The following is a 25,952-nucleotide window of genomic DNA, read 5'->3' on the forward strand; positions in this document are numbered from 1 at the left end:
GGAAACAACAGTCTTTTCTGGCATTTCTGATGGTGGTGGATTGAATGACTGTTAATAATGTGATACACAGATACTGCAAAGGTACAATGAAAGGAATCAGTTACACTGTGATGCTTTTAAGATCCAGTATTCTCAGCTCTGTTGTGCTGCACATGACTATCTGGTGTATGGCTTCCTGTTGAACCCTAATCTTAAAAAAATGTAATAATAAAAAGCAACTGGCTCTTAAAATGAAGATGGTGCTGATTTACTCTCAAATGATAAAACTGTGTCTGTGAAAACGCTGAAATCATCTTTATGCGTGCTGGTTTATCTCAGTCAAGACAGACTAACATCACAGCATGGCGAATGTCTCTTTGAGGCTGACAAAACAAATACCGACATTTATTGTAAATGAATGGGCGGTGGCAAGTATCTAGAAAAAAATAACTCAGAAAAAGAACGAGAATTTGCCAACTAAATTTAAAAACTGATAAAATTAGACATTATATTTTTCATGAAAAATATTAGCTCATCTTGAATTTCATTGCACCAACATATCTAGAAAAAGGTGGGAAAGAAAAAAAAAAGTCTGGAAAAGTTAAAGGTAATGCAACTTATTATGTAAAATGGACACAGGTAAGTAACATGACTAGGAATAAAAAGAGCACTTTAGAGGAGCAGAGTCTCTCAGAAGTCCTCAAGCAGCACTGCATCTGTATTAAAAACAAGTCTGTCACTGAAATCACTGCACGGGCTCAGGAACACTTCCAGAAATCTTTGTCTGTGGACATAGTTTGCCAAATTAAACTCATGCAAAGAAGCCATATGTGAACAGGAGTGAGATACACCGTCTTCTTCTTTGGGCCAAATCTAATTTAGAACAAAGTGGAAAATAAAATTTCTAATTGTTTTTGAAATCACTGAATACTCTGGAGTCAAGAGACTGTGATGGCCGTACCTACAGCCCCACATTTAAAGGCGGTAACCCCCACTACACCAACACATTTCAGTTATGTTAGTTTGAGTTAACACTGTTTATATTTGGTTTAAATTAGGTTGAAATGCTTTAGTTCCCTTTTGTTAGCGCGCACATTGGAGCACTATTGTATTTTCAATTCTGTTTGTATATTTAACATATGTTTTTCTCTTAATGGTACTGGGGGGAGCATGATGAACACTGGGGGGCAGCAGTGAGCTCAACAGGCAGAAGCCAGGGAGCAGGAAGTGCCATGGGCCCAGACCAAGTCAGCTCCTTCCAGAGGGGAGATTAATGGCCTTCATATCGTTAAACATTTAGTTTGTTGTTAGGATTTTGATTAGTTTGATTTCTTGTATTATTTTTGAGTAATTTTTGTGTTAAGTAATAATGAGCTAACTGTTTAGGTTTTGTGTCATTGTTTAATGTAGTTGTTAGTATTTGTTAACCCCTCATGTGTTGTAGACTGGTCTGATCAGCCAGTATTTAAGTGTCCCTTTGTTTCATGTTTGTTAGGTCAGTTTGGTCTTGTGTTAGTTTGGTTTCTTTTGAGTTACATGTTAAACAGTTAGTTTAAAGTTTCCTGAGTTATTGTTATACTTTTGTTTAGTTTTGTTCATTTGACCTCTTTTAAGGGCCCAAACTTTTTGTGTGAGTATTCTTTTGGGTAAATAAAACCCGTTCTTGTTTTGAAACCAACTGTGTCCTTGCCTTGTACCAGCTCGATCCTTCACAGAGACCATTTGGCTTGTAATCAGCACTGAATGATCATTAGTTTAAAACATGGGGGTGTATTAATTCCAATGGACCTTGCAACTTGCACATTTGGAAAAGAACTATCATTGCTGAAAGATATACAGGTTTTAGACCAACAATATGCTCCCATCCAGACAAAGACTTTTCAGGAAAGGCCTTGCATATTTCAGCAAGACAATACTAAAGCACATACTGCATCTATTACACCAGTTTGACTTCATAGTAGAAGAATCCTGGTGCTCGACTGATCTGCCTACAGATCAAACCTCTCACTAACTGAAAACACTTGGTGGATCAGTCAATGCAAAATGAGCAGCTCTGATCCTATATCAGACACCAAAAGCATTCCTTTCCCATTGGTCCAACGAGTGGTCTCCTTAGTTCCCAAATGTTCACAGTCTAATGGTAAGAGTGGATGCCACACAGCTACATGAGACCCTGTCCCAACTTCTTTTTTTTTTTTTTTTGCTACCATCAAATTCAAGAGGAACATTTTTATTTGATTAAATGAAATGTCTCTTGACGAGTTTTTGTATATACTCTGAATTCGGGTTAACAGGATTTGCAAATCATTACATTCTGATTTTATTTACATTTCACACACTGTCCCAACTTTTCTGAAACTGGGCAGTAAGATGAACTATAGCAGCCGCTGCAAAGCACTGCTACATCAGAAAAACTATTCTCAAAAGTTTTACTGCGGTTTTCCAGACATGCAATAATCAATTCTGACCTTATCTAAAGAAACCAGAGCACAAAGTATGAAAAAAAGATTAAAAAAAAAAAAAAAAAAAACTGGTCAATTTTTAAGCCTAAATCTTTAAAAGAACGTTCCAACCACATACTGGTGTAGGATTAAATCACACAGGGTCTCCAGGCTTTGATGTATTTCCACCAAAAGCAAGGTCTGTACTTACAAATATGTATAATTTTATTTATTGAGGGAAATGATCAAAATTCCCACAGCCAAACATTTTGCATGACTTGCAAATCATGAAATCATGATAATATGATTTGATACCCAACAAGCATTTTCCAACCTGTAGATGTTCAGCTGAGATGTGGTAATCTGACCTCCCACGTGAGGGCCATGTGTTAAGTCTTCACTTTCACTGGGCCCAGCTGTAGCACTGTGTGCAATCAGCAGATGCTAATGTGTGCAATGTGCAGTTTAGGATTTTTCTCCCATGTGAAATAATGAAGCTAAAGCTAGTGAGAGGAATGAGTCATGTGCAGTGAATCAGAACCTCCCACACAGAACCAGAAGGGAGATGCATGCAGAAAGCAATGACTATGTACATAAAGAGAAAGAAAAAAAAATCCTCCACTATAACACACCATTAAGTCAAATACATCTCCACCTGCCTGAATGCAGTCTGCAGCTTAGAAGCACTGCTGGATGAAGCTTTACTAATGCAAGCTGAATGACACATTTTCCACTCTTCTCTTTTGCTCACTCGCTCACATTTCACAAGCAAAGCGATTTCCTTTCAGAGCTCTTTTGTGCCCTGGCCTACTTGTTTCCACAAGTCTACACTCCAGGCTGCCAAAGCTGGAACTGTTGGAGGGAAAGAATGTGAAATGAGAGGGTGGTCAGACAAAGATGCACTGTAATACCTCCACCTTTCACTGCAAAGCCTCTCCTACTCAACCTCCCCAGCGTTTCTGCAGACTTCACCTGCATGGCTGCCACTGAAGGCAAATATCTGTTTTAACCTGATAGATGCTTTTAGACTGGCAGCCTCTGGTAACTCTACAGAAAAAAAAAATAATGATGGCAATCATGCTTTCAAGCGGGAGTTGTCAGATGAAACAGGGACCAGTAGTTTACCTGACCTGTGCGGCTACATCTAAAGGTTAGGGAGACAGAACTGTTTGAATAATATGACAATATTCAGCTCAGAGCCTGCATCTCTAAATATTTTCATAATTCATCAAAAATTGATTAAGCGTAATTACCCTTAAGCTTTTTACTGTCTATAGTTAAAAACCTGCAAGCACATAAGCAGAGAAGTGAAGCTACTGTTTTCATGCTGTGCAGAGAGCAAAGAAGTGGACAGAGCAAGCAGCAAGCTACTGTTCACCACTTTTCACAGTATATTTGAAAGTAAAAACATGAAAGAGCTGAAGTTATTACCCTCAGGGCTCCCACACATTTTCTCTCAGAATACAAGATATTTGGCCCTGAGTGATCTAAAATATTGATTGAAGATTTCAGCCACTGTTCAGTATGCTCACAGAAGCAGACGAATGTAGTGAGTCCGCTGTGTAGTTTATACACAAAAACCGAACAGTGAAGGGAGAGGTAGAGAACTGCCATTACCGTGTGATGGTGAATCACTTAATAAACTTTGAGACATTAAAGAAATCTGTCAGTTCCTGGAGAATAAGTTATACACTCACCAGGAAAATGAATACTATGAAAATGAAGGTCATAATCTAAAAAGAAAATCTAGCTCCGTTTTATCAGACAGCCTTTTTTTGCTGTTAACAATTGTGGTTAAAATCACTAAGTACAAACTCAGCTGAATCTTTTTATAAACATATACCTGTAAGTGATTACAGCTGGGGGCTATTAGCTGGAAAACATAATCATTCAACGCAGCCTCATACCTTACAAAGTCCAAATCCTCTCCAAAAACAGCTTCATATCATTTGTAGATGTCACACACTGTCTGGTATTTCCTCCACAGACTTGTCATTCTTATGACAAATGCACTTCTCCACTAAGTCTTGAAGCATATGGTTAGCTTTGCTTCAAGTGATGCCACTTGTTAACCTCTAATAAACTATTAGACATTTTACACATCTCTCTGCAGTAATTTTTACTCATGCAAGGCTTTTCTCATTTGACATTTAAGTTACACATGCAAACTGCACATCCTCATACTCACAATTTCATCAGCTAATTGATGCATCAGCTCTTAAATATTTTTGACTCTGTCTACACATGGCAAAAAAAAAAAAAATTGCACATTTTTGCAGCATGGACTGTTGCTGGCTGTTGTAGCATGTTGGCAGGACATGGAAATCTCTATAGTCTCAGTTGAGGTTTTACTATAAAGCTAAGAAAGAAGGCTTTTCTAGTAAATCCTTATGCCAGGAATGTTTACATTAAAACTGGACCTGAAAAAAAAATCAGACACAGGTAAATGGTAATTTGAAGTGATGGTGATGACCAAACGACTCTGCATTCAGAATTAAAAAAAAAAAAAACTATTTTAAAACTAAAAATGAGCCCTGAACTCATCTGCTTCTTGATGCCACATTAATATCTCCTGTTTTCTGTATCCTTGGTCGAACAAACAAATCAGCACCTCTTCACTAAAGGACGATGCAACAATCAGTGCCGTCTGCTGTAGCTGAAGCGGCTCATTCAATTCATTATGCTCAGAGGGGATCCTAGTCTCCACTTGGCTTTTATAAATTCTTACCAGTGTGGCTCTGCCAAAAATGTAATTAAAAGATGGGTTATTAATCTCACGCTTGTGGCACACAGATGAAACAAACCTGCATTAATTTCAGCCTGCCTCTGTGCACACAAGAGTGAGATGTGAAAGCGTGCATTTATGTGTGCAGGTCTATTATCCACCATACTCCTGACTAATGTTGAAGCAACATCTGCTTTCAGCCATTTTCATTCTCTCAGTCAGCCATATCTTGCCTGAACCATCCATCTAGCTCTGGCCGAGAAGCAGGGGGATCACAAGACATAAAACAGTGCCATTGTCCTGCCCTCTAAACCACAGGGTCAGAGAACACTATTAATGGCCATTGCTGATGAAAATCACACCCACTGTAGGCAAGAAGATAGACACACAGCCATTCTGCAGACAGACCCCAAGTTAACGAACAGTTAGAAGAAACACCGGTGGTTGTTAGCTGAAAATGGGGAGGTGAGCAGTTCGCTCCAGATGAAGGTGACAGGAAGAAATAAAAAATAAAAAATTAAACAACCCCTGATACCTTGAAGAACCAACCAAGAGAGCTAAAACCTAGTCTGAGGTGCCAAAGTGACTCTCCACTCACGTGTTTCATGTGAAGGTTGTTATCATTAGATAAATTTCAGTCATATTCAAAGCTGGAAGACAACACCCTTACTCCTCCTCTAAACAGTGATTATTGAGTCCGAGCTTAGGAACTGCATCTACATAGGTCAAGTCTGTCAAGCTTCAACTTAGTTCACATCATGGGGCGAAAATAGGAAACCTCACAAGGGTTTGCAGTGTGTTATTGTAAAAAACTGACAAGACAGCCCAAACAGAAAAATTTCAGTATTTTGGATAAAACTGTGACATGTGAATGTGAGTGTTTGTCTCTCTGTGTTGGCCCTGTAATAGACTGGCAACCTGTCCATGGTATACCCTGCCTCTCACCTGCTAATTGCTGTGACAGACTCCAGTTTCCATGCAACCCTGAACTGGAATAAGCGGTATATAATAATGGATGGATAATTTTTTGTTGTTGTTGTTTTAAGAAAATTCCTTTCTTCACATTTATTTATTCATCTCACTGTTCCCTTGTTTATTTTCTTATTCTGGGGGGGGGGGGACTACTTTTTTGGCAAAATTCCATGGAGTCAGACTATATTAGTAATTGTATTGTTAGTTTTATATCCTGTTTCATTAAGATAAATTGTCATTGTAACCAACAACATGTGCCCTGTGATAAGAAAAAGCTTGACAGACGGCAGCAATAACGAAGGAGGAGTGATTCTGGTAGATGTTGGCAAAAAGGAAAACCCCTTTTATTACTTATTACTTTTATTATGTTGTCTTAATTTAACTTTTAGGTTATTGTCTTAAAATCACAATAACCCAAAACTTTTTCCTGAGTTTAGGCAGAAAACAGTTGTTGGCCTGTAATATGGCTACTGTGGAGAAGTGATTCCCGTCACTTTGGCCCCCTGCAGGGTCCATCTGTAAGAGGAGGATAGGTCTCCTGAGGCCCCAAGTAGAAAAGAGTGAAATGAGATTTGGATGACAGTTGACTGTCTCCTACTCGTTTAAACAGACGTCCAATAGCGTTTCCATCTTTGTTCTGCAAAATGTTTCAAAGCCAAAGAAAAGTCAGTTATCTGCTGTTAATGAGCAAAACATTTACAAAAAAATGTGTGCCACAGTTATCCCATGTGTGTCTATGTGCACAAACCTTGCTGCGAGCATCAACGTTGAGCAGACAAACTCCACAAGCCAGCTCCTTGGCGTTCTTGATGCCATGCCTCAGAATACAGGAGGAGAAATCTAGGGAGCTTTCATCAGGCTAAACACAAAACACAGAAAAAGAATTTACTTCCTGATGCAGGGTACAATGTAGCCATTTCTATTGTTATAATAACTGCACCGATAGCAAGTGTGCCAACATTAAACATCTAGTTAAATTAACTTTTTGTACAGAGTTTATGTGACTTTAACCAAGCAGGATAAAAAAACTGTTTGCATCTCTCTTTTTCTAAAAAAAAATACTCTGTTCACACACTTCAACAAAACATTTTTTCTCTGATACCTTCTTTGAAACACAATATCAGTTCTATCTTCTACAGTATGAAAACCTCTTTTCTGACTATGTTGCTGGAGCCAATTTCTCTGTTTCTGCGTTACACAAACTACAGCAGACAGCTGGATAAATAAATCAATACTGTCCTTGAGGTCCCTGTTGATAACCAGCCAACAGCTGCATCACATCTAAATCAATAAATCATTGATTATATTCTAATGGACCAACAATACTAGATTCACTGATGCTTCATTGTGTTATTGGCAGAATTTGTATTGTGAATAAAATGAACACCAATATTCCATCATTATATGTACTTGAACACATCTTGTAATAACAAGGAGCAGTGAAAGCAGTTGTGTGGACAAAGCTGTGAGCATTTTTTTTTTTTTTTTTAAGATCTGCCCCTGCTCTGACATTTCAACAAGGATGTTTTTGATCGTCTTACAGCGAGCTTGGCCAGCGACATGAAGCTGATTAGGTTGTTCCACACGCGGCTGATGTCCTTCAGCAGCTGCTGCAGCTTCTCTGAGCACACTGCTGTGGCCTTGATGCCCAGCTCCACTCGCCTGGTCACACGATACACCTCCACCACACCTAAGAGACAAAATACACACACACGTATGAAAAAACATTTATACTTTGTTGTTTTATTTCTAAACTGAACAGAGTCCAGTTTGGACATTTCTGACAAATGTATAAGCAGAGAAACACATATGGACCTCTGCACCATTATTTCCTTTATTAATATTGTAATAACATACAGGTAAAAGACATTGCTGGTGCTAACTTTTAAGCATGTGCAGCTATTTAAATCACTATACTAAAGAATGCATATGTGTGAATATGGAGCCCACTGTGATGTAATCCAGCAAGAAACCAGTTCCCAATATTGCTGGTTTTAGCTAATTTTCTCTGATCTCTTTGATTGAGCTGCTTCAAGTTCACTTTGCGGGAAAGACAACTGTAATAAGATCCACTGTCAGTGTTGGCAGAAAAAAGATTACACACGACAGTGAAAGCCTTTGGACTATCAACACAAGTGGTTAATAAATGATGATAAATATGCTCCACTTTACTTTGTACACCTATCACGGTGGCACCTCTGCTTGGTAGATAGGAGGGAAAGTCTCAGTCCACACAATCTTTCATCAAAACAACATATGCGCTGCCAAATAAGATTAGAGATGGTTCAGGCTTATTCATTTAGTATTTTAGAGGTAGAATTACATAAAAAGCACACCTACACATTGTTTGAATTGGAACAGACAGGGCCAGAGCTTGCCTTATTGGCAGATTTAGAAAGCAGGTGATGTGCAGACAGCACATTTTTGGGCAATGAAGGCACTTAAGACTCGTTGATTCTGTGTTTTCAATAACTCTCAGCTGCTGGGAAGTGAATAAATTTGTTTGCGCTTTCCAGGTCTCAAGTTATATAACTCCAAAACAACACTTAGACATCTCAAACACTGACAGAAACCGGGGGGAATGGGAGTGTATTTTAATATGAAAACTCAACCTTTTAATCTAAGTATCGTACACCATTAACATCTGACATTTCTAACAAACCAAACTTCTATAAAACTGGTTAAAATTTCATCAAATAATGATGAATGACTGATTTGAATTACCTGTAAGGTCATTCTTGGGAACAAATGTAGTTCGAAATAATAACTTTAATTCTATCAGGTAGTACAAGGACAGAAATATGTTTGATATAATTTCTGTCTAATGCAGTGGTTCTAAAACTGGGGGGCTGAGTTATGCCAGGGTGGCGCAGCTAGGCTAATTAAAACTTACAGTTTTTGCACATTATCTGGTCCTGTCCTAGGCATGACCAGACCAAGTAATGACCAAGTACCATGACCAAGTAATGGTAATGGTCAACGATGGTTACTGAAGAGAGACCGTAATGTGTTGCTTGTCTTAAAATATCAGCATCTGACAGTATGAAGCCAAACAAGTTATAATGGCACTTCGGGACATCTCATCTTGAACACTAAGAAAAGCTTGTTGATTAATTTAAATAAAATTACTGAACTGTTGTAAATAGCAGAATTGTTTTACAAAAGCAGCATTCGTCTCATGAAATGTTCAACTCACGTGATGTAGTCTGCAGTTTCCTGTTTTAAAACGCATCACGCTATAGCAGAGGAATTTATCATTCCCTCTGCCACTGACATGGTTTTAACTATAATTAATGAAGTAGCAGCCAATAAACTAAGGAGTATTTCATGACACAATTCTTGGTTCATTTCTTTGTAAGCATCAGGATGCATGTGACAGTGTGATATGAGCTGTGCATATAGTGCTAATATTTGCGGCCGATACGTGGGTGGTATCGGCATGATTTACAGAAAGGCATCCACAGGCAGTGCTGTGTTGGGGAGAAAAAGAAAGAAGAAGAAGAAAAAAAAAAGGGGCACCGGTAGCATGTGAAGGTAGGCCGGGCGGGCATGAGAAGAGACCTGATCTGTGCTGGCTGTGACTTCTAAATAGTTGTTTTACCCTCATAGTATATAGCATGGAGTGGCATGACAGTATATATATTTTCGCGTAAGATGGCAGCGTGCATGTGGTTGATACGACTGCGATGCGGAGAGAAGGCAAATTGTATCTGCCTCAAAATAGCCGCTGGACCTATCTTTGCCAGCTAACTGCAGAAACCTCTTTGAGGTTTTCAGTGCACTTATATGGACATTTATTCCTGCACGATCTAGTATGATGTAAAATACAGCACCGATTCATCTCTGCATATCACCCTTTACAGAATACTTTCACATGGTCTGATTTAGAACGTTGTAGGTCTAAAAATAGAACAGCTCAAAAGCCTGTGCAATGATAATAACCACCTGTTGCTGTAATATGATCATATTTCTTCTGTTCTTTACATCCTAAATATTAAAACTTGTTTAATAAAAATTCATGTAGGTTTAGCAAAAGTCAGGGAACAAAGCTTTAGCACAGATATGCTCATGACTCCCGATGAAACCTGAAGGTAAAGTCAATAGTGACCATTTCTGAGGTGCAGATGAGAGAACAGCAGCTGTTCCCTCATCTGTGGTTCTCTAAATGTTCAGACTGCAGCATTTTCACCTTGTTATTCATGTTATTTAATATGAATTCCTGAGCACATGGACCAACTTCTGAGGAGACTGATGAGAAGGAGGAGTAGTTCAAGCAGCTAGATCATTACCTATGGGAGCCGGTACAGGCTGATGGCGAAAAAATGCAGAGTATCTCGGTTTTCTCGGTTATAATCAGCATAACTGGGAGGATAAAGAATTTTCATTTTAGTAAATGTTTCTTTAAAAAAAAAAAAAAAAAACATTACTTAAAGATTGCTATTGTCATTTTTATGATGTAAATTGAGGGAACAGAAGAAAGCAGCTTTTATTGTTCCACAGCGCACATATTCAGTGAGAAGCTCCAGAAATTCAGAAACACATACTCACAAACTGACCAATCACAATTGACTACTTTGCATAACCACGCTGAAAGCAGAAGTGCACATCGGGTCTGAAAGAGGTGCACGTTATGTCTCTGTGGACCTATGCAGAGCCTATGCAGTGATGCCATAAAGGGCCTCACGCAGACACCGCACGCGTATAATACTAAATTCATTGTGATAGGGCACAAGTGTAAATTTTTCAAAACTATTAAGGCTTTAATTTGCTATATAGTTATACAATTATATATATATATATATATATATATACACATACACACACATATATATATATATATATATTTTTTTTTTTTTACCAGGTGAGCTTGAACCCAATTGAATGTTGATCAGTTGTGATGATCAGTTATTATTTGTTAAAGCTGATTGATCGTATTATGTATTACAGAGTTTATTCCTAGCATGATTCAAAATTCTTTTCAATATTGATATAATGGATTATCAGACTACTCCATGAGTTTTTTTTTTGTTTTTTTTTTTTGCAACTACCTGACAGACTTCTTTCAGTTCCAAATAAACACTTTTCGTTACCCTGCTTTTTTTTCTTTTTAAACCAACTCCATATGTTGTTCACCATCAAAGCCTTTTACCTTATATGTTTAACTTGGTTGTGTGTTGATGCAGACCATTACAGTCTCATACCAGCACAATCTACAGCCATGAGGACTGGAATGCTGGAACAATAAATACCCTTTTTCTCTTTTTACTCTCAGAATTAGAATCGCATCCAAAGATAATTTGACAATTGAGGATTTACAGTATGTGTGCATTGAGTGTCTGGTTCCTCACCCAGTAGATACTCCATGCCCTGAGCAGACTGGATGACCTCGGTGCAAACAGAAGAGCTGCTGATGCCGTTCAGAGTGTTGTTAGCTTTGGTAATGACCTGGACACAGAATCTGCATTAGGTCTCACATGCTGTTTTGTCTCACTAATTTTGCCCTTTACAATCATCCAAACACAAAATAGTGGATCCGCATTTTCATATATATATATTTGCAAATTTTTGATAAAGTTTGACCAAAAAAAGTTTAGTGCCAAGAGCTAATTATTTAATTTTCTGCCAAGAGCTTTATGTCAGTGTTAGTTTATTTATTTTTAGTTACAACCCATGCACCCCTCACACCTCCTGCTGGAGCATGTTTCTGACATCTAAGGCTTTCTAAAGATGGAACGGAATAAAGCAATAACTTATCAAAAGTTGTAAAATAGAAAAATAGAATAAGAGATTATCTTTTTAATCTATAATTCAGGCCGTGCAGTGATAGATTTTAAACTACTGAAAAAAAAAACAAATAAAACTCCTTTCATATATGCAGTTATAAAGAAAACCTTTTGTAAGACATACAAGATAAGATAATTCATGATAGGGTTTAACTGATTAATTATTTTAGCTCATTTGGTTATCTTTAATTATTCTACATATGTATTGTTGCAAAGTTGGTAAATCATAATACAGAATTAGGTACTGGACAGAAACAGACACAAACCTCCAGAGCACTTTCCAGACACCTCTGCCACTCATATGCATAACGCTCACTCTCCTGTAACAGAAGAAAATTTTATTATTTCTATTGAACACAAGGGCAAAAATAGAAGAAATGTTGTGTTTTGCTTTTTGTTACAACCTGGAGAGGTGTGCTGAAATCTGTTGGTTGATAACAGCAATTACATTATGGGGAGCCCCCACTCACCTCCACCTCCCCAGTCAGGTCTTTGTACTTGTCTCTGATGACAGGCAAGGCGGGCCTCTCGCTCAGAGTGTTGGATCGGTCTCTGAAAGGCTGCTCTGGAGCTGGAGACGGTGGCGACCGGCCGATTTCTTTCTCACCCAAACTGTGACTGCGTTTGTGAGAGCCTGAGACCAAGACAGGAGACGAGAGGGGGGTGAATGATGTTAGAACTGCATAAACAAAGCAATAGAGAGAACCACAAACATTCACAAATAACTCGTGATGATTATTTCTGAACAATCCACCTGTTTGTAATCTGTATACTCTGATTCTGTTGTGGCCTTTCCAGCTGGAGGAGTGTTACATGAATAAATGCTTAATATGTGGCAAACAATAATTAAGTACAAAATACAGCCACAAATACATAGGTATGAATAATTCATTTGGATTCACAGACAGACAAATCCTGGCATGGTATCACAACAAACACTGGCGCAAACACATGCAAAGCCCAAACTACTGCAGTAATGGCCTCTGTTACTGTTTGTGTGTGGACACAAAGATCATCCAGACACAGGTAATCCACCCCAACTCTACCACCCAGAGAGGCCTGTGTCATCTTCCCCACAACCACTCAGATCAGTCTAAAACCCCACCATGGATCAGATTACTGCTCCACAGGGCAAAGAGGAGTTAGTGAACCCCCTGTACTTCACACAAATTAACTCCAGCACAGGGACATTAATCTGTAGGGCTTTTATCACGTCGCAGGAAACTGTAATTAATTGTTTGTGGAACATAAAACCAGCAAACAGCAGTTAGAGGAATGAACAGCCTTAAAGTGGATACGGTTAATTTCTGCTCATGGATTTGTTGGTCTCTAGTAATCCATCTCAGCAGTCACTGCCATCAGGGCAGGACTGTCATCTCAACACTACCATCTAATGTCAGACAGCTTTATTACAGATATGATGGGGGCAACGTTCATAGGTGGGGTGGCATAAGATGTTTGATGAGCCATTTCAGAGCCAAGAGGCTTACAGGTGGCTAAAACAATATGTTCTCAGTAAAGAAAGACTGGCCTAAACACAGATGTTAATAAATCTCATCTTAAGTGATCACCTGCAGAATTCAGCAGGTCTGACAGCAAACATTTTGTCAGACAAAGTAGCACACATTCAATTATTTCAGCTCCGCCAGCTATGCTTTTTCTGTTTTCTATCACTGTCAACTGAGAATTTAGATTTGAGAAGTTTGTCAGATAAATAAATCAACATGGCTCCTTTTAACTTTGGACTGTTGTAGGGTTCTTATAATCGTTTGATCATCATAAATCATAAAAAGGTGAAAGGGTCTGTGAAGAGTTCCCAGAATCCAACTTTATCTTTTCAAATATCCCAATATCAAGATCTTCTATTTATGAAAGAAAAGCAGCACATCCTCACATTTGATCACATCAAATGACAAACAATTATCAAAACCCTTGCCAATCAGTCTAGAGAAAGATAGTTTATAGGAACAATCTGTACATGTGTTAATGTAGCAGGGTCTTCGTGATGACTCACCTTGAACAGACAAGTCAAAGGTTGCCAGCTCGTTTTTGATCATCTCTTCACTGGACTTGACTTTAGCCTGAGTGCTGGCTTTGAGAAAGTCAGACTTGCCAAACTTGGGCTTATCCCCTTGGAAGGCGCCAAACTCATCTGCGGCCTCGCTTTGGTTTCCTTCTGAGCCTGCCTCGCCAACAGCAGCGGGAGAGTCAGACTTTTCAGACACAGTACTGGCAAAGTCTCCAAAATCATCCTCCTCATCAACACCGCCTTGGTCACTGGAGCCAAAGTCTGCAAAAAGCTCAGACTTGTCACCTGCAGATGAGCCATCCTCTGTGGTTAGGGAGGTGGTGATCTTAGCGACAGAGCCACTTGTGATGTTTTCAGTGCTGCCGAAGCTCAGCTCTTTCCTCTGGGATGGGACTAAAGATGGGAGGGAAGCTCGTTCCAAGCCCTGTAGCCTTCTGACCTCAACGGGCAGACTTTCTTCCCGGTCTGACCAGTCATAGCTGGCCAGGGAGCTGAGGGCCGATGTCCCAAATGGGTCAAATTTCATGTCGTCTCCTTCTGTAATGACAACACAGACATACAAGTGGTTCCTAGGAATAGCACAGACGCTGTCAGAAGGAAGATAAATGAGCCTGGAAGGAGGACTGGGGATGCATTCAGATAACTATGTCACACTAGTCTAAGTTTAAGAAAGCTTTTTGATTGTTAATAGGCCATTTATATTTGTCATCTTCAACTATTAATGGTAGACAGGAGAATACTGTTTTACATGAACTGTTCTGAAAATCAATTGATACGAGATTGAAAAAAGAAATTCAAGATCATTTCATGCAAACGACAACTAACAAAAACAGTAGACAGCCCCTAAATAAACACTCATTGGCTGATTTTGTTTTATCCTGTTTTTGAAAATGACGCTTTTTTATTTTATTTTTTTTATTTTTTTCTAACACTAAGTTGCACTGAACTCAGATGGAAGAATCCACATTTAAATGGTTCAGAAGATGCTCACATAAAACCAAAACTAGACAACCACTCAAGAGACTAAAAACGTGTAATTTGTTCTTTAGTGATCTGGCATAACTGATCATTTAATTTTACAGGATCAAACATATCTTAAAAAGTCATTCTTGCATCCAATATTTGCCCTTTAAAGATACAGAAAGCAATTTTGTAACACAGTGACCATCACATAGCTGAGATTTCAATACATTTTTAAGTCTGACACTAATACCCAACCACTATGTTGGAGAAATATTTCCTCCCTCCCACACGGTAGAAAACTCAGTTTAATAATTGATTGCTTGTTTTTATGCCTGAGGTGAATCATATTCATCTCACTGCAACACTAACTGCTTTTTCCTTTATCTGCCTATATATCACTGGCTGTCTGCAACAGTGACAAACAGCTTTGCTGACAATAACTGGAGTTGATCTCTTTGTACCAAATGCAACCTTAAGGACTCGTCTCAAGGCGGATACCTTAACAACCTCAATAAAACCCCTGTCACTTTGTGTGCTCTTTTTCTCACTATGTGTTTTTATCACTTTCTTTAAACCTAATATTAACTGACAGCTACACAGCCTGCACACATTGGTCAACAACTAAGCATTCAGATCTCCCTTACATGAGCACATAAATCCACCTTATTGAACCCTTTGTATTTTGCATGACAGAACCTTCAGATACAAAAAGCAATTTGTGAAATTGACAAGGATCTATTCCTGTGAGCCTCACATCATTAGATATCATTACGCCTCTGAAGAAAGGGGAAAAAAAGAAGAAAAAATAAGACGGTACGCGTTTCAGCAATACCAACAGTAATATTTATTACGACAAGATGAGTAGAGAGAAAGAGAGAAGGTCACAAAGTACTTTGAAAGAGGTCTATTATTACAAGAGGTTTCTCAAACTAACACTTGTAAAATTAGATTTCAGTCATTTTGAATACAAGGGCATGCAGTCAGAAGAAAAGAAAAACAGCGAGAAGCTAAAAACAAAGATAAATCGAGGATAAAGAAGCAGAAACCAGAGAGAAGGCACATTCACAGACTAAAATCAGAAGTTCTGGGAGATGACATAACTTTGTTTGACTATTAGGATATCAAGCAACAGGTTTTTTTTTTTGTTAGTTTTGTTTTTTTTTTTTAGAGATTTGGACACAGAACATCTGGAAAGCCTGGTTAAAAAGATAATTCAGAGGAAAAAGGCAGGAAGTATTAACCCTTTGAGGGCCTGAGAGGGCGAGGGCACTGGCAGACCATCACAAAGATCATTGCCTGTTTAATAAGTGTAGATAAATGCTTTCGAAACAGTGACGAGGCTGCCATATTTTTTTAATTTAGTCAATTGTGAAATAAGAGAATAAAACAGATAGATAAGGGCATGTGATCATGAAATCTGCATTTATCTGCTTTTAAATATGTAAAGTGGTCTTCTGCAAGCACTCAAAGGGTTACAGAAACAGTTAGGGCCATGTTACACCTGGCATCCCAGAGAGGGTCTTAATTACATCCAATCACAGATGCAGGGACAGATTTAAAGAGACAGTATCCCTTTTCTCTTGCTACAGTAATTGCTTGTTGAAGCAGGCCAAAGAACAAAACTCTTATAATCCCCTAAACAACAAGATATCAATGTTTAGATTCACATAAAAATAAAATACTAAATACTGTAGGCTACTTTTAATTTATATAGTTTGCAAATCACTACTAAACTAAGGACTGTTTCTATCCTTAAAATAAGAATTCACTCATGTAATAAAAATACACCATTAAATCTGTATACACGTTTTCTTTGATAAAAAGAGCTTGCAATAATTTAATCCATAAAATGATCTTTTTGTATTATGTTCTTGTCAATTTCACAAATTGAAAAAGCAGGCACACTGCAGCAAAAAGCAAGGCAGGAAAGGTAATACTAACTTCATTATGTTCTCAGAGAGCCAGACCAAAGAGCCACATGTGATGAATTCATGCTGTGCATCAGAGAGAACCGTAAAACAAAACAAAACAAAAAGGATCTGATTCCTTTTGTGACTCAAAAGGAACCTCATAAAAGAAATACTGTCTCTTTAAGATTACATACTTTTCCAGAAACACAGTGCGAAGCATGGTGAGGTGCTTGAGGTGCTCAGCCTACTACACTTTAACAGGTTAGTCCCAAAGCTCTCCAAGAACAAGAACAGATAAATAGGAGTGAAATGGAAACTGCTCTTACAGTAGCATAAAGTTTCTTAGGAATGTATCGATGTTAAAGTGGGCATCATTGTTGTCCATCAGCAGCTGAATTGCTTTGCTATAGCTCCACAAACTGTTTGCTCTCAGTGCAGCAGGGGTTGTTTGGATTTAACCAAAATCTGACCACTGCACATAAATTAAAATAAGGCAAGGGGAACATTTACATTTGTGTTTTCCTTAAGTGAAGGAAATAATTCTAAATTCCTTGGATGAAATAATTTGGTGTGCATATTTCTACTTGAATATGTGATTATGTGGATATAATGATAGATGATTGAATGAGTGTTGTCAGCTAAAGACTGTCTGCTTGCTTCATGCTCTTAGTTTGCAGAAAATGGTCAAAAACATTCAGATTAACATTAAAAGAAAAACGAGAAATCACAAATGTTTAAGCTGCAAAGTCTTCACCTGACAATGATTACTTGCTGTCTAGTGTTACACTATTGATCGGTGTGGAATGCCATGATACATGAGCCATGAGGTGGAAATAAGATGCTCAATGAATAAATGATGAGGTGCAGAGGAAAGAGGAGAGAAAACACTGACATGAAGACAACCTGATTATTAAGGAAACAAGTTGATTTCCTTAATATAAATGACTCAACAACAATTATTAAGTAAACTTCAACTCCACTTTCAAAAAGATGAGGTAGGGAAGAAAAAGCAGACAAGTCATGAAACACCTCATTAGATGAAGGTTTGATCCAAACAATACTGCACAGACATAAAGAGAGAAACACGTGCACTCACATTTAAGCACAGTTCTAGTTTGAGCTGCATCCAGAAAGAACGTTACTCTATTAAAATAGCTTTTTTATGTTCGCATGCAAAATGCAATATTAATGATAGCATGTCATTTGCAATCAATCAAATCTCTAATTTCTGGTGTCCCTTCAGCATAAGATGGCAATGTCTTTACGGTAATGCTTTTGAAACAGTGTGGTATTTTGTGGGAAAATCTGTGATCTGAATAAATAAAGAGGCTCATTACTGCTAACGCCCTCCTGTACTCATCTGTATTCAACTGAAGCTTCTGTTCACGTTGCTTAACACGTCAACAACACACTCACACACAGGAATGACACAGTGAAGTGCAACGCCTGCCACTGCAGCGTGGACACAACAAACAGGAGGCTTATCCGAGTCAGACAGACAGCAGCCAGGGACCTTGTCTATGGACTATTACTGCCAAACATCAAACCCAGGCACTAGTCATTTGTAAATAAATAGAGATATGGGCCGGGAACTGTCTGTCACTACAATAACATATACAGGGCAACAAGGGAAATGTATAGGGAAGAAGTGAGAAAGCCAATAAGGATTAAAAATAAATAAATTTAAATAAATAAATAAATAAATAAATAAGTTGAAATGAATAATGAAATGTAGAATGAAAATTATGCATTTAATCTGATAAGTTATTTCTGGTTTTTCTTCAGTATTTTAGCATGTTCAATTCAACAAGGACCTCATTACTTCCTCTTTGACCTCTTGTTTGGTGGTCATATTGGCTCCACTGAGGAGAAGAGGCTGGCTAGCCTCAAAAAAATAACCCCATGTCTGACTGTACAGAGCCTCACCAGAGCAAACGCACTAGTTCCTCACCTGTAGCGGGGGGCTGATGGGCCGAGAGACCTGGCAAATCCAGAGAACTGTCCGACATCACGTGCTTCAGGTCTCCACCCATGTCTGACAGCTTCATGTCCAGTTGCACTGAAAGTGCGTCCTCAGAGTCATCCTTCCCCACGCTGCTCCCACCAATGGACGGGAGGTCGAGCGACTTGACAGAGGCAGAGTCTTCCTTGGCATGTTTGAAAGCAGCTACCTTGTCCACAAGAGTCTTTTCAGAAGCTCCGATTGCTGTGCAGAACTTCGATGACTGAAAGTCAGCAAAGTCGTCTGTGTCACTCTTGAGAGAAGAAAAGGAGCCACCACCACTCCCCTTGGTGTCATCGTAAGTGAGGCCACCTTCCAGAGACAGCTGTTTAAATACATCATACTTGTCTGAGCTCTGCTGAGGCTGCTGCTGGGAGGAAGTGTCCCCTTGGACCCCAGAGCCACTCTCACCTTTTGGCTCTCCACCAGAATTGCCAAATGCCATGAAGTCTGCAAAGTCATCCTGAGGTGCTGCTGCAGCTCCTCTTGCCGTTGAAGCTTGAGTGGTCTCAGAGGAGGTGCCAAAGAGGGCAAAGTCACCAAAATCATCTGGCCCTCCTCCTGAAGGTTTGGATCCACCAGGAAAGAGCACTAAAGAGGGGGTCACGGATACAGCAGAGAATGTGCTGGGTTTTGTCTCAGTGGGGGCAGGAGCAGAGGAGAAAAGGTTCAGGTCAGCCATGTTGAGAGGATTTTTGGGCTGAGTAAGAGACACTGTTGGCTGTTGCTGCTGCTGTGGAAGTTGTTGTACAGACTGAGAGTTTGGGAAAGCAGAAGGAAAGGCAGGTTGAAAGATCTTTGCCTGATCAGGAGGATCTAGTGGAGAGACGCTGTCGGCGGTTTTAAAGTCTGTGAAGCCGTCATCAGCGCTGACAGATTTGAAATCTGCAAATCCTTCCCCTGCAAACCAAAGGACTTAAGATTAGTAAAAGACATAGCGGTGAGACAAAAAAAAAAAAAATCTCTGCAGCAGCCAAAACTCAATTTACAATAATATAAAAGAGAAAGCTGCAGAATTAGTTACAGTATGCCTTCGATCCACTGAGAAACACTAAACTTATAGGCTTGTGATGAACTGTGTGCTGCAGTTTCCAAAGAACAGCACACATCACTGCACACAAAAAGCTCTGTAATATTCAGCCACACACTGTGCATCTACACAACCATGCAGTGAACTGCTGAGAAAGTAAAGCTGCAAAAAAAATGTCCATCATAACAAGTTTAGTCTCTGTCTCAGGAGCTGAAATCCCAACTTAAGATGGGCATTTTTTGAAATGAGAAAACACAGTCTGCTATAAGAACTTTGTATTTTTGTTGCTAAATAATGCAACATTACACTGACAAAAACCACACAGCAAAAATCAGAATGCACTGAGTTTCAACAACTACTAACACACTGTGGTATAATGTATGCGCGGACTGAAAAAGAGAATCAATTCACATTGCTGGTGTACGTTGGCAGAGAGGTAACTAATGGGCTCATTAGGGAAGATGGAGCCTGACAATGCCAAAGAAAGGTCACTGCAAAGCATGACTTACTGGAGTTGCAAGAGCTGCCCCCATCAGAAACTGCTCTAATGAAACAGGGATGGGAAACACACTTGGATCAACATGGCAGCCTCACAAAACAAGGTACAGTGTAAACAAGGAACAATGGCATCATGATGACCTGACAGCTTTACCCGCGTTATAACAAAATGCTTAATTAGATGGAATGTAACCCTGACCCAACCCTCTTTAGTGAGTTCAAACTAAGATAAAGATTAGTCTTCAGAGGAGGGTGCAATGCTGAGAGGGGCCATCTCTGAGTTCACTATGTGCAGCTGATGGCACAAAAGCCAGTACCACAGAAAAGTATGATTGTGCCAGAAAGAGTAGGTGGGTTTCTTACCAACTGGTTTCTTGTCAGCCGGCTGCTCTAGCTGTCTGAAAACACTGTACTTGTCTCCAATGTCTAGAGCACAAAATTAAAAAAGATAGGAATTATGAATAGAAAATACATTACAAGTCAATTAGAAGTGTACCTAAATACAGTCTCCTGACAAAGTAGATCTTTTTAATAACTTGTGGGGAAAAAATATGATTAAGTAGATTAAAAGACTTCCATTAAACTGACAGTGGCCTCATGCAAATCACTGAAATCTATGTTGTCTTCATCACAACTTAAGTATAATTAAAGATGAAGCTGTAACCTTCATATGTCAGTTCAATATCTGAGATGCAATAAAAGGGCTGCTTCATGAATATATTTCCCAGTTTGTGAAACTGGTTGCACTATTTAGCAGCTGCATCATGAGGAAATGAGAGGAATAGTATACAAGTAGTGAGAGATGGCATTGCTCTCTCCTTCAAATCAAAGCTTGCCTGTTCTGCATCTATGAAGTAGCTGGAAATGTGCTGCTTTAAACATCTGAAAACAACATTTTCTATCTGTAACTGTCTTGTTTTCAACCTAGCCTGTAGGTGGCAAGAGCATTTATTGGGAGCATACAATGCTGTGAACATTACACCTTACATGAGGTGTAGAAAGTACCTGAGGCAGGGAGAGTTGGCTCTGCAGGCTGATCCACAGATAGCTGCTTGAACACAGCATACTTGTCAGTGGATAAAACAGAGGAAGAGGAATCGGACACTGGAGTCAGCATGGCAGGCGTGCTGCATGGACACAAAAGTGATGGTCATACATGACTAAGAGAAAAGTTGAACAGTAAAATTTAATCCACATAAGCTGCCTGGGCTGACAGTACCTTTAGAAGGCAACCACTTCCGTTTTGTGACAGCTTTTTGTCTCATTTAGTTCCATTAAGGACACTAAAAAGATTACACTATGAAAAACACAAACCTCCCTGAACTACACAAGCTCACTTTCAGTACATATTAGTTCATGCTTAATTTTTTAAGAGCCATTAACTATTTCTATCTGAAAGCTGGAATTTGAGGATTTATTGGGTTTTGACCATTGGTGGTGATGTGGCGCTGCAATTAAGGTATAGCACAGATGCAGCAACAATGATGCAGACAAATAATTATGCTTGAAATGACAGGATGACTGCACAGCTTTTATCACTTGCTGCAAACAGGCTAGCAGGCTTACCGACATGTAGAGAAACATAAGTTACTTTAACAACCCCTAAAAAAATGAGTGGGTCCATGACTCGCTTGTAACCTGAATGTCTCATATGACCTAATGACTCCATGACTTCATGTCCTTGAGTTGTCAGTAACTAATGACTTGATGGTAAACAAACAGGGTAATAAGATGACATTTAGTTTTCTGGTAACAATAATAAATAAACAAAATTCAAAATAAACCAATAAAAAGCCATACTTTCCCATAGTTCTTACAAAAATTATTACATGATAAACATCTTCTAGTCTGGATTGAGATGAAAAACAACCTCTGAAAATTATATGAAGTTTTCAAATATTTGATATTACTGAACGTGGATCAGTTTACAATCTTAACCAGATTAATATGACAGATTTCATTAACTTTAGACAAAACTAGGAAAGCTGTTTTCCTCCATATTTAGTGTTTGAGCTAAGATAGGGGCTCTGACGGCAGCTTAAAATTAACCACACAAATATGAGAGATTTCAATATTCTCAACTGAAAATTAAAAAGCTTATTCCCAAAAAAATATTCCTCAAAGTGAAGGCTGTTTAAAAAAAAAGAGGGCTGTACACAGATATTATACTACAGTCTGAGGTAAATAATGAAACTCAGAATCAGTATTAGCATTCTTGCAGCTTTTTGTCTGCAGGGCATCTAACAGTAAATTATAGCTGCTTTGCAATTATGCCTCACAACCAAACATGACTGTATTAGACATTCATTTAATAAGACAACAATTTCAGACTGTGGGGAATTCTTGTTACAAAGCTGAAGCAGTCAGTAGTGTATGTTTTAGAGAAGAAATATGATAAAATGCCTATGCCTTTTAGATGTGAGATTATTTAATTCTGCCTTCTCTTTGTCTTTCTATGCCTAACTGCCTTTCAGCTCTGCCTCAATGAAAGAACAGTCTCTTGGTAAGTAATGTGAAGAAATGAGCTTATCTACTGTCCAACGAGATGAATCGAGTTGACCCAAACTCATTGCTGTTCTGAGGAGGTTATGATACGATATTAAGACAGAATATTATGCATATTAACCAGGCTATAAATAACCATCCAGGGCTCAGTATCAGAAACTCATTTATGCAAATATTCCCATCTCTTGTTAAGAAGTTGATGTTTGGATTGCAGGAGACAGAAATAAAGAGAGACACTGAACACAATGTAAACTGTCATTCCTGGGTTGGTAAAACTCAGCATTAGGGTCACATCTGACATAAATTAGAACCATGAAACCATGTTGGGATGTTTACCTTGAAAAATAATTAATCATCTCGACTGACAGTCTCTTTACTGATCTGACAGCCTGTACCTGTTTTGGTGTTGATGTGCACTGTTGCTGGGATAACTTCCTCCTGACTCCCCCTGAAAGTCAGAGAAGGCCTGGTCTCCTGCTGCTACCTTCGGAGCTTCCTGGAAGTCCTGGAAGTCATCATCATCGGCTTTGGTCGCCTATGTGAACACTTTGCTGGTGAATAATGTGTGCAGTATGACCAATTACAGTATCACAAGGCTCAAAGCTTGGACATGTTACCTGTGTAGGAGGAAAATTAGCAATGAAATTTGTGTTTGTAGATGGCTGAGCTGGTGCTGCAGGTGCCATGGCCATGGCTGGTGGTGCTGGTGTGGGCATGGGCATAGAGACCGGGGGCTGAGTCATCATGGGTTGCTGGTGCTGGGGCATGACGGGGGCCAAAGCCATAGTCAGGGCTGGCAGGTTGGGCAGGGGTGGAGAGGGAAACTGACCGAGGATTTCCACATTCATTGCCGGGAGGCCACTCTAAAACAAAAGATGTTGTTTATTTTCTCCTTTTCAATAAACTATTCCCAGAAAGTTCCCAACAAAAACAACCAAAAAGTCCCAAACAACTGCTTAGTGAGTAATATTTTGGAGGTTTTAAGACATTTGTTAGTTTTTGTTTTGTTTGTTTTTTAAGCTTTAAGTTTTTTAGATCAGATAGAAGTTGACACTAAGAACAACATTTACCTTTGACACGTACTCCGTTTTCATAATTATCCATCTACAATATGGCTTTATTTTTTTTATTTCCTTAGGTTGATGGGTCACAAAAAGTGTCAAAGCACACTGGCCATTATCTAATTTTCTGCCATGATGATGAAAGAAGTGGGATGTTTACAGAAAAATTATTCCCACAGAGTCAAATTCCTTTTGAACAGATGTATCTGGCAGGTTCAAGAGAATAAAACTTGTTTGGCTCGTGCTGGAAGATTTACATCACCAAAGGTGTCTTATTATTCCACGCATGGAAGCGGTGGCATGCAGCGTTTCGTGAGCTGCCTGCAGATTTGCATCCTCCCGGGGGATGATGACAGGCCCAGGTTGGGATGATAAGAAGCCTCCTGCCAAACTCAGCTGATGGGACTCAGCCATTTATTGGGCTTAATGCTTCACAGGCCATGAGCTGGTTCAGAACAGGCTGATTCTTTCTGTTTCTAGCTTAAACCTCTAATTTTAGTGTAGATTTTATGTTGAGGCAGTCGAAGCTGAGGACAATGATTAGTGAAGACATTCTACGTGTTTAGTTTGTAATGATGCCAGGTTTTACCTGTGCCACGCCGATTAGTGCAAGTACAGTGTAGAGCTCCTCCTTGGTCAGCATGCCAGGTGTTGTACGGTTGGCTGATGCCCAGATTTGCCCCAGCGCTTCTCTGGGAAGACCTGATGACATTAATATTGGGTAGAGCTTGGCTGTGTCTATTCCCGCCGGAGTCAATGTGAACTCCAGAACCTTCTTAAACATTTCTAAAGAAAGAAAAACAGACAAATATCCTGTTAAATGCTCATTTAAGTTATGAATCAATACAGTGTTGTTCCTTTTTTTAAACATAATATTAACTGAAGCATTACACTGGATGCATTCATGAGTAAATGTTTACCTGGGACAAGGCTGTCATTGTAAACCCAGGCTGGCAGCATGGACTGGATGTGCTCCTGTTGTGGATACACTCCAACACCTGCTGTCACAGGCAGAAACACACATACACACACACAGACAGTTTAGCCATTACAGCTAAAGTCTTATCCTAGTCTCTTGGCAGCTGAGTCCCGCTTATACTGAACTCAACAAAATCATACACCTGATGTCTGGAGGGCTTGGTGCAGATCTAACGCTCCCCTGCACTGAATCACAAGCGTCCTGCCACATCAGACAACAATAAATCAGTCTGTGAGTCATTTCCAGCTTCAAGGAGAGCGGAGAGAAAAGACAAAATAGAAAAGATTAAAAAAAAAAAAAAAAAACTAAAAATCTAATTTAACTGCTCACGGTGACCTAAATTTTTCTTTTCTGAAAATAGCCTAAGACGGCATTCCAGTAAAACAGATTACTCATTCTAAGTCCCTGTGTTTACTCAACAGCATCTTTGCCAATGATACCCCCATCCGTCTTGGGAAGTTAAATTAATCTAATAACAAATCTCCCTGGTCTAAATGATGAGCTGCTATATTTCCCTCGATGACATGAAGGACACGGTCACAGACAAACAAATAACAACACAAAAGAGTAGCAGAGTAGCATGCAGAATCAGCCTTGGAATATCTTGGGCCCCAGTGGCATCTGCCAATCCATGCACATCCTTGTTAAACCAAAGCAGTCAGCATGCACCGGAGGTCATTCTCTGAGAGGGTGTTACACAGGAGGGAAACAGAAGGCAGCTTATTTAGTCAGCAGGTACCACCAGAGGACCTTGACAGACAGTTCATTTCCACAATGCAAGAAGAGAGCACTGAAACGAGAAGACCCTGCTATCAGAAGTATAAAGTAGGCAGAAATAAGAGCCGAAATGAAGAAGAGGACATACAGAGGAATAGGAAGAATACTTCAAAGAAACTGCCACTTCATTACAATGTCAGCAATTAAGAAAATGTCAGTATGATTTCATTTAATAAGCTACAACAGTATGACACCCAGTAAAGAATCTGGAAGAGAATGTTGTTTCCAGGGTTATAAAGAATGAAAATGTTTCTTCAGGAAAGGAAGAAAAATACTGTCTTAATTATGTTAATTCTGC

General features: G+C 39.1%; 1 protein-coding gene across 14 annotated transcripts in view; it reads right to left on the reverse strand.

Moving 5' to 3' along the window:
• The window catches only part of synrg (synergin, gamma), a 39,731-nt gene that overhangs the window by 2,943 nt on the left and 10,836 nt on the right, over positions 1-25,952 (reverse strand). For 4 of the 14 annotated variants that reach the window (XM_041994193.1, XM_041994200.1, XM_041994202.1 and 1 more), the window contains 15 exons: positions 24,819-24,899; positions 24,488-24,684; positions 23,455-23,700; positions 23,233-23,372; positions 21,338-21,459; positions 20,696-20,758; positions 20,344-20,373; positions 18,754-19,704; positions 13,915-14,466; positions 12,371-12,534; positions 12,167-12,220; positions 11,466-11,562; positions 7,659-7,807; positions 6,866-6,976; positions 6,716-6,754 (listed from right to left, as the gene is read on the reverse strand). In XM_041994193.1, the coding sequence (XP_041850127.1) occupies positions 6,716-6,754; positions 6,866-6,976; positions 7,659-7,807; positions 11,466-11,562; positions 12,167-12,220; positions 12,371-12,534; positions 13,915-14,466; positions 18,754-19,704; positions 20,344-20,373; positions 20,696-20,758; positions 21,338-21,459; positions 23,233-23,372; positions 23,455-23,700; positions 24,488-24,684; positions 24,819-24,899 (2,996 nt within the window). Of the gene's footprint in view, positions 1-6,715; positions 6,755-6,865; positions 6,977-7,658; positions 7,808-11,465; positions 11,563-12,166; positions 12,221-12,370; positions 12,535-13,914; positions 14,467-18,753; positions 19,705-20,343; positions 20,374-20,695; positions 20,759-21,337; positions 21,460-23,232; positions 23,373-23,454; positions 23,701-24,487; positions 24,685-24,818; positions 24,900-25,017; positions 25,466-25,952 lie in introns of those variants that run through there. The other 10 variants (XM_041994194.1, XM_041994201.1, XM_041994203.1 and 7 more) reach the window with 7 other exon arrangements.

The sequence above is a fragment of the Melanotaenia boesemani genome, chromosome 9 (assembly GCF_017639745.1).
Source record: "Melanotaenia boesemani isolate fMelBoe1 chromosome 9, fMelBoe1.pri, whole genome shotgun sequence".
In the NCBI taxonomy this organism is placed as follows: Eukaryota; Metazoa; Chordata; class Actinopteri; order Atheriniformes; family Melanotaeniidae; genus Melanotaenia; species Melanotaenia boesemani.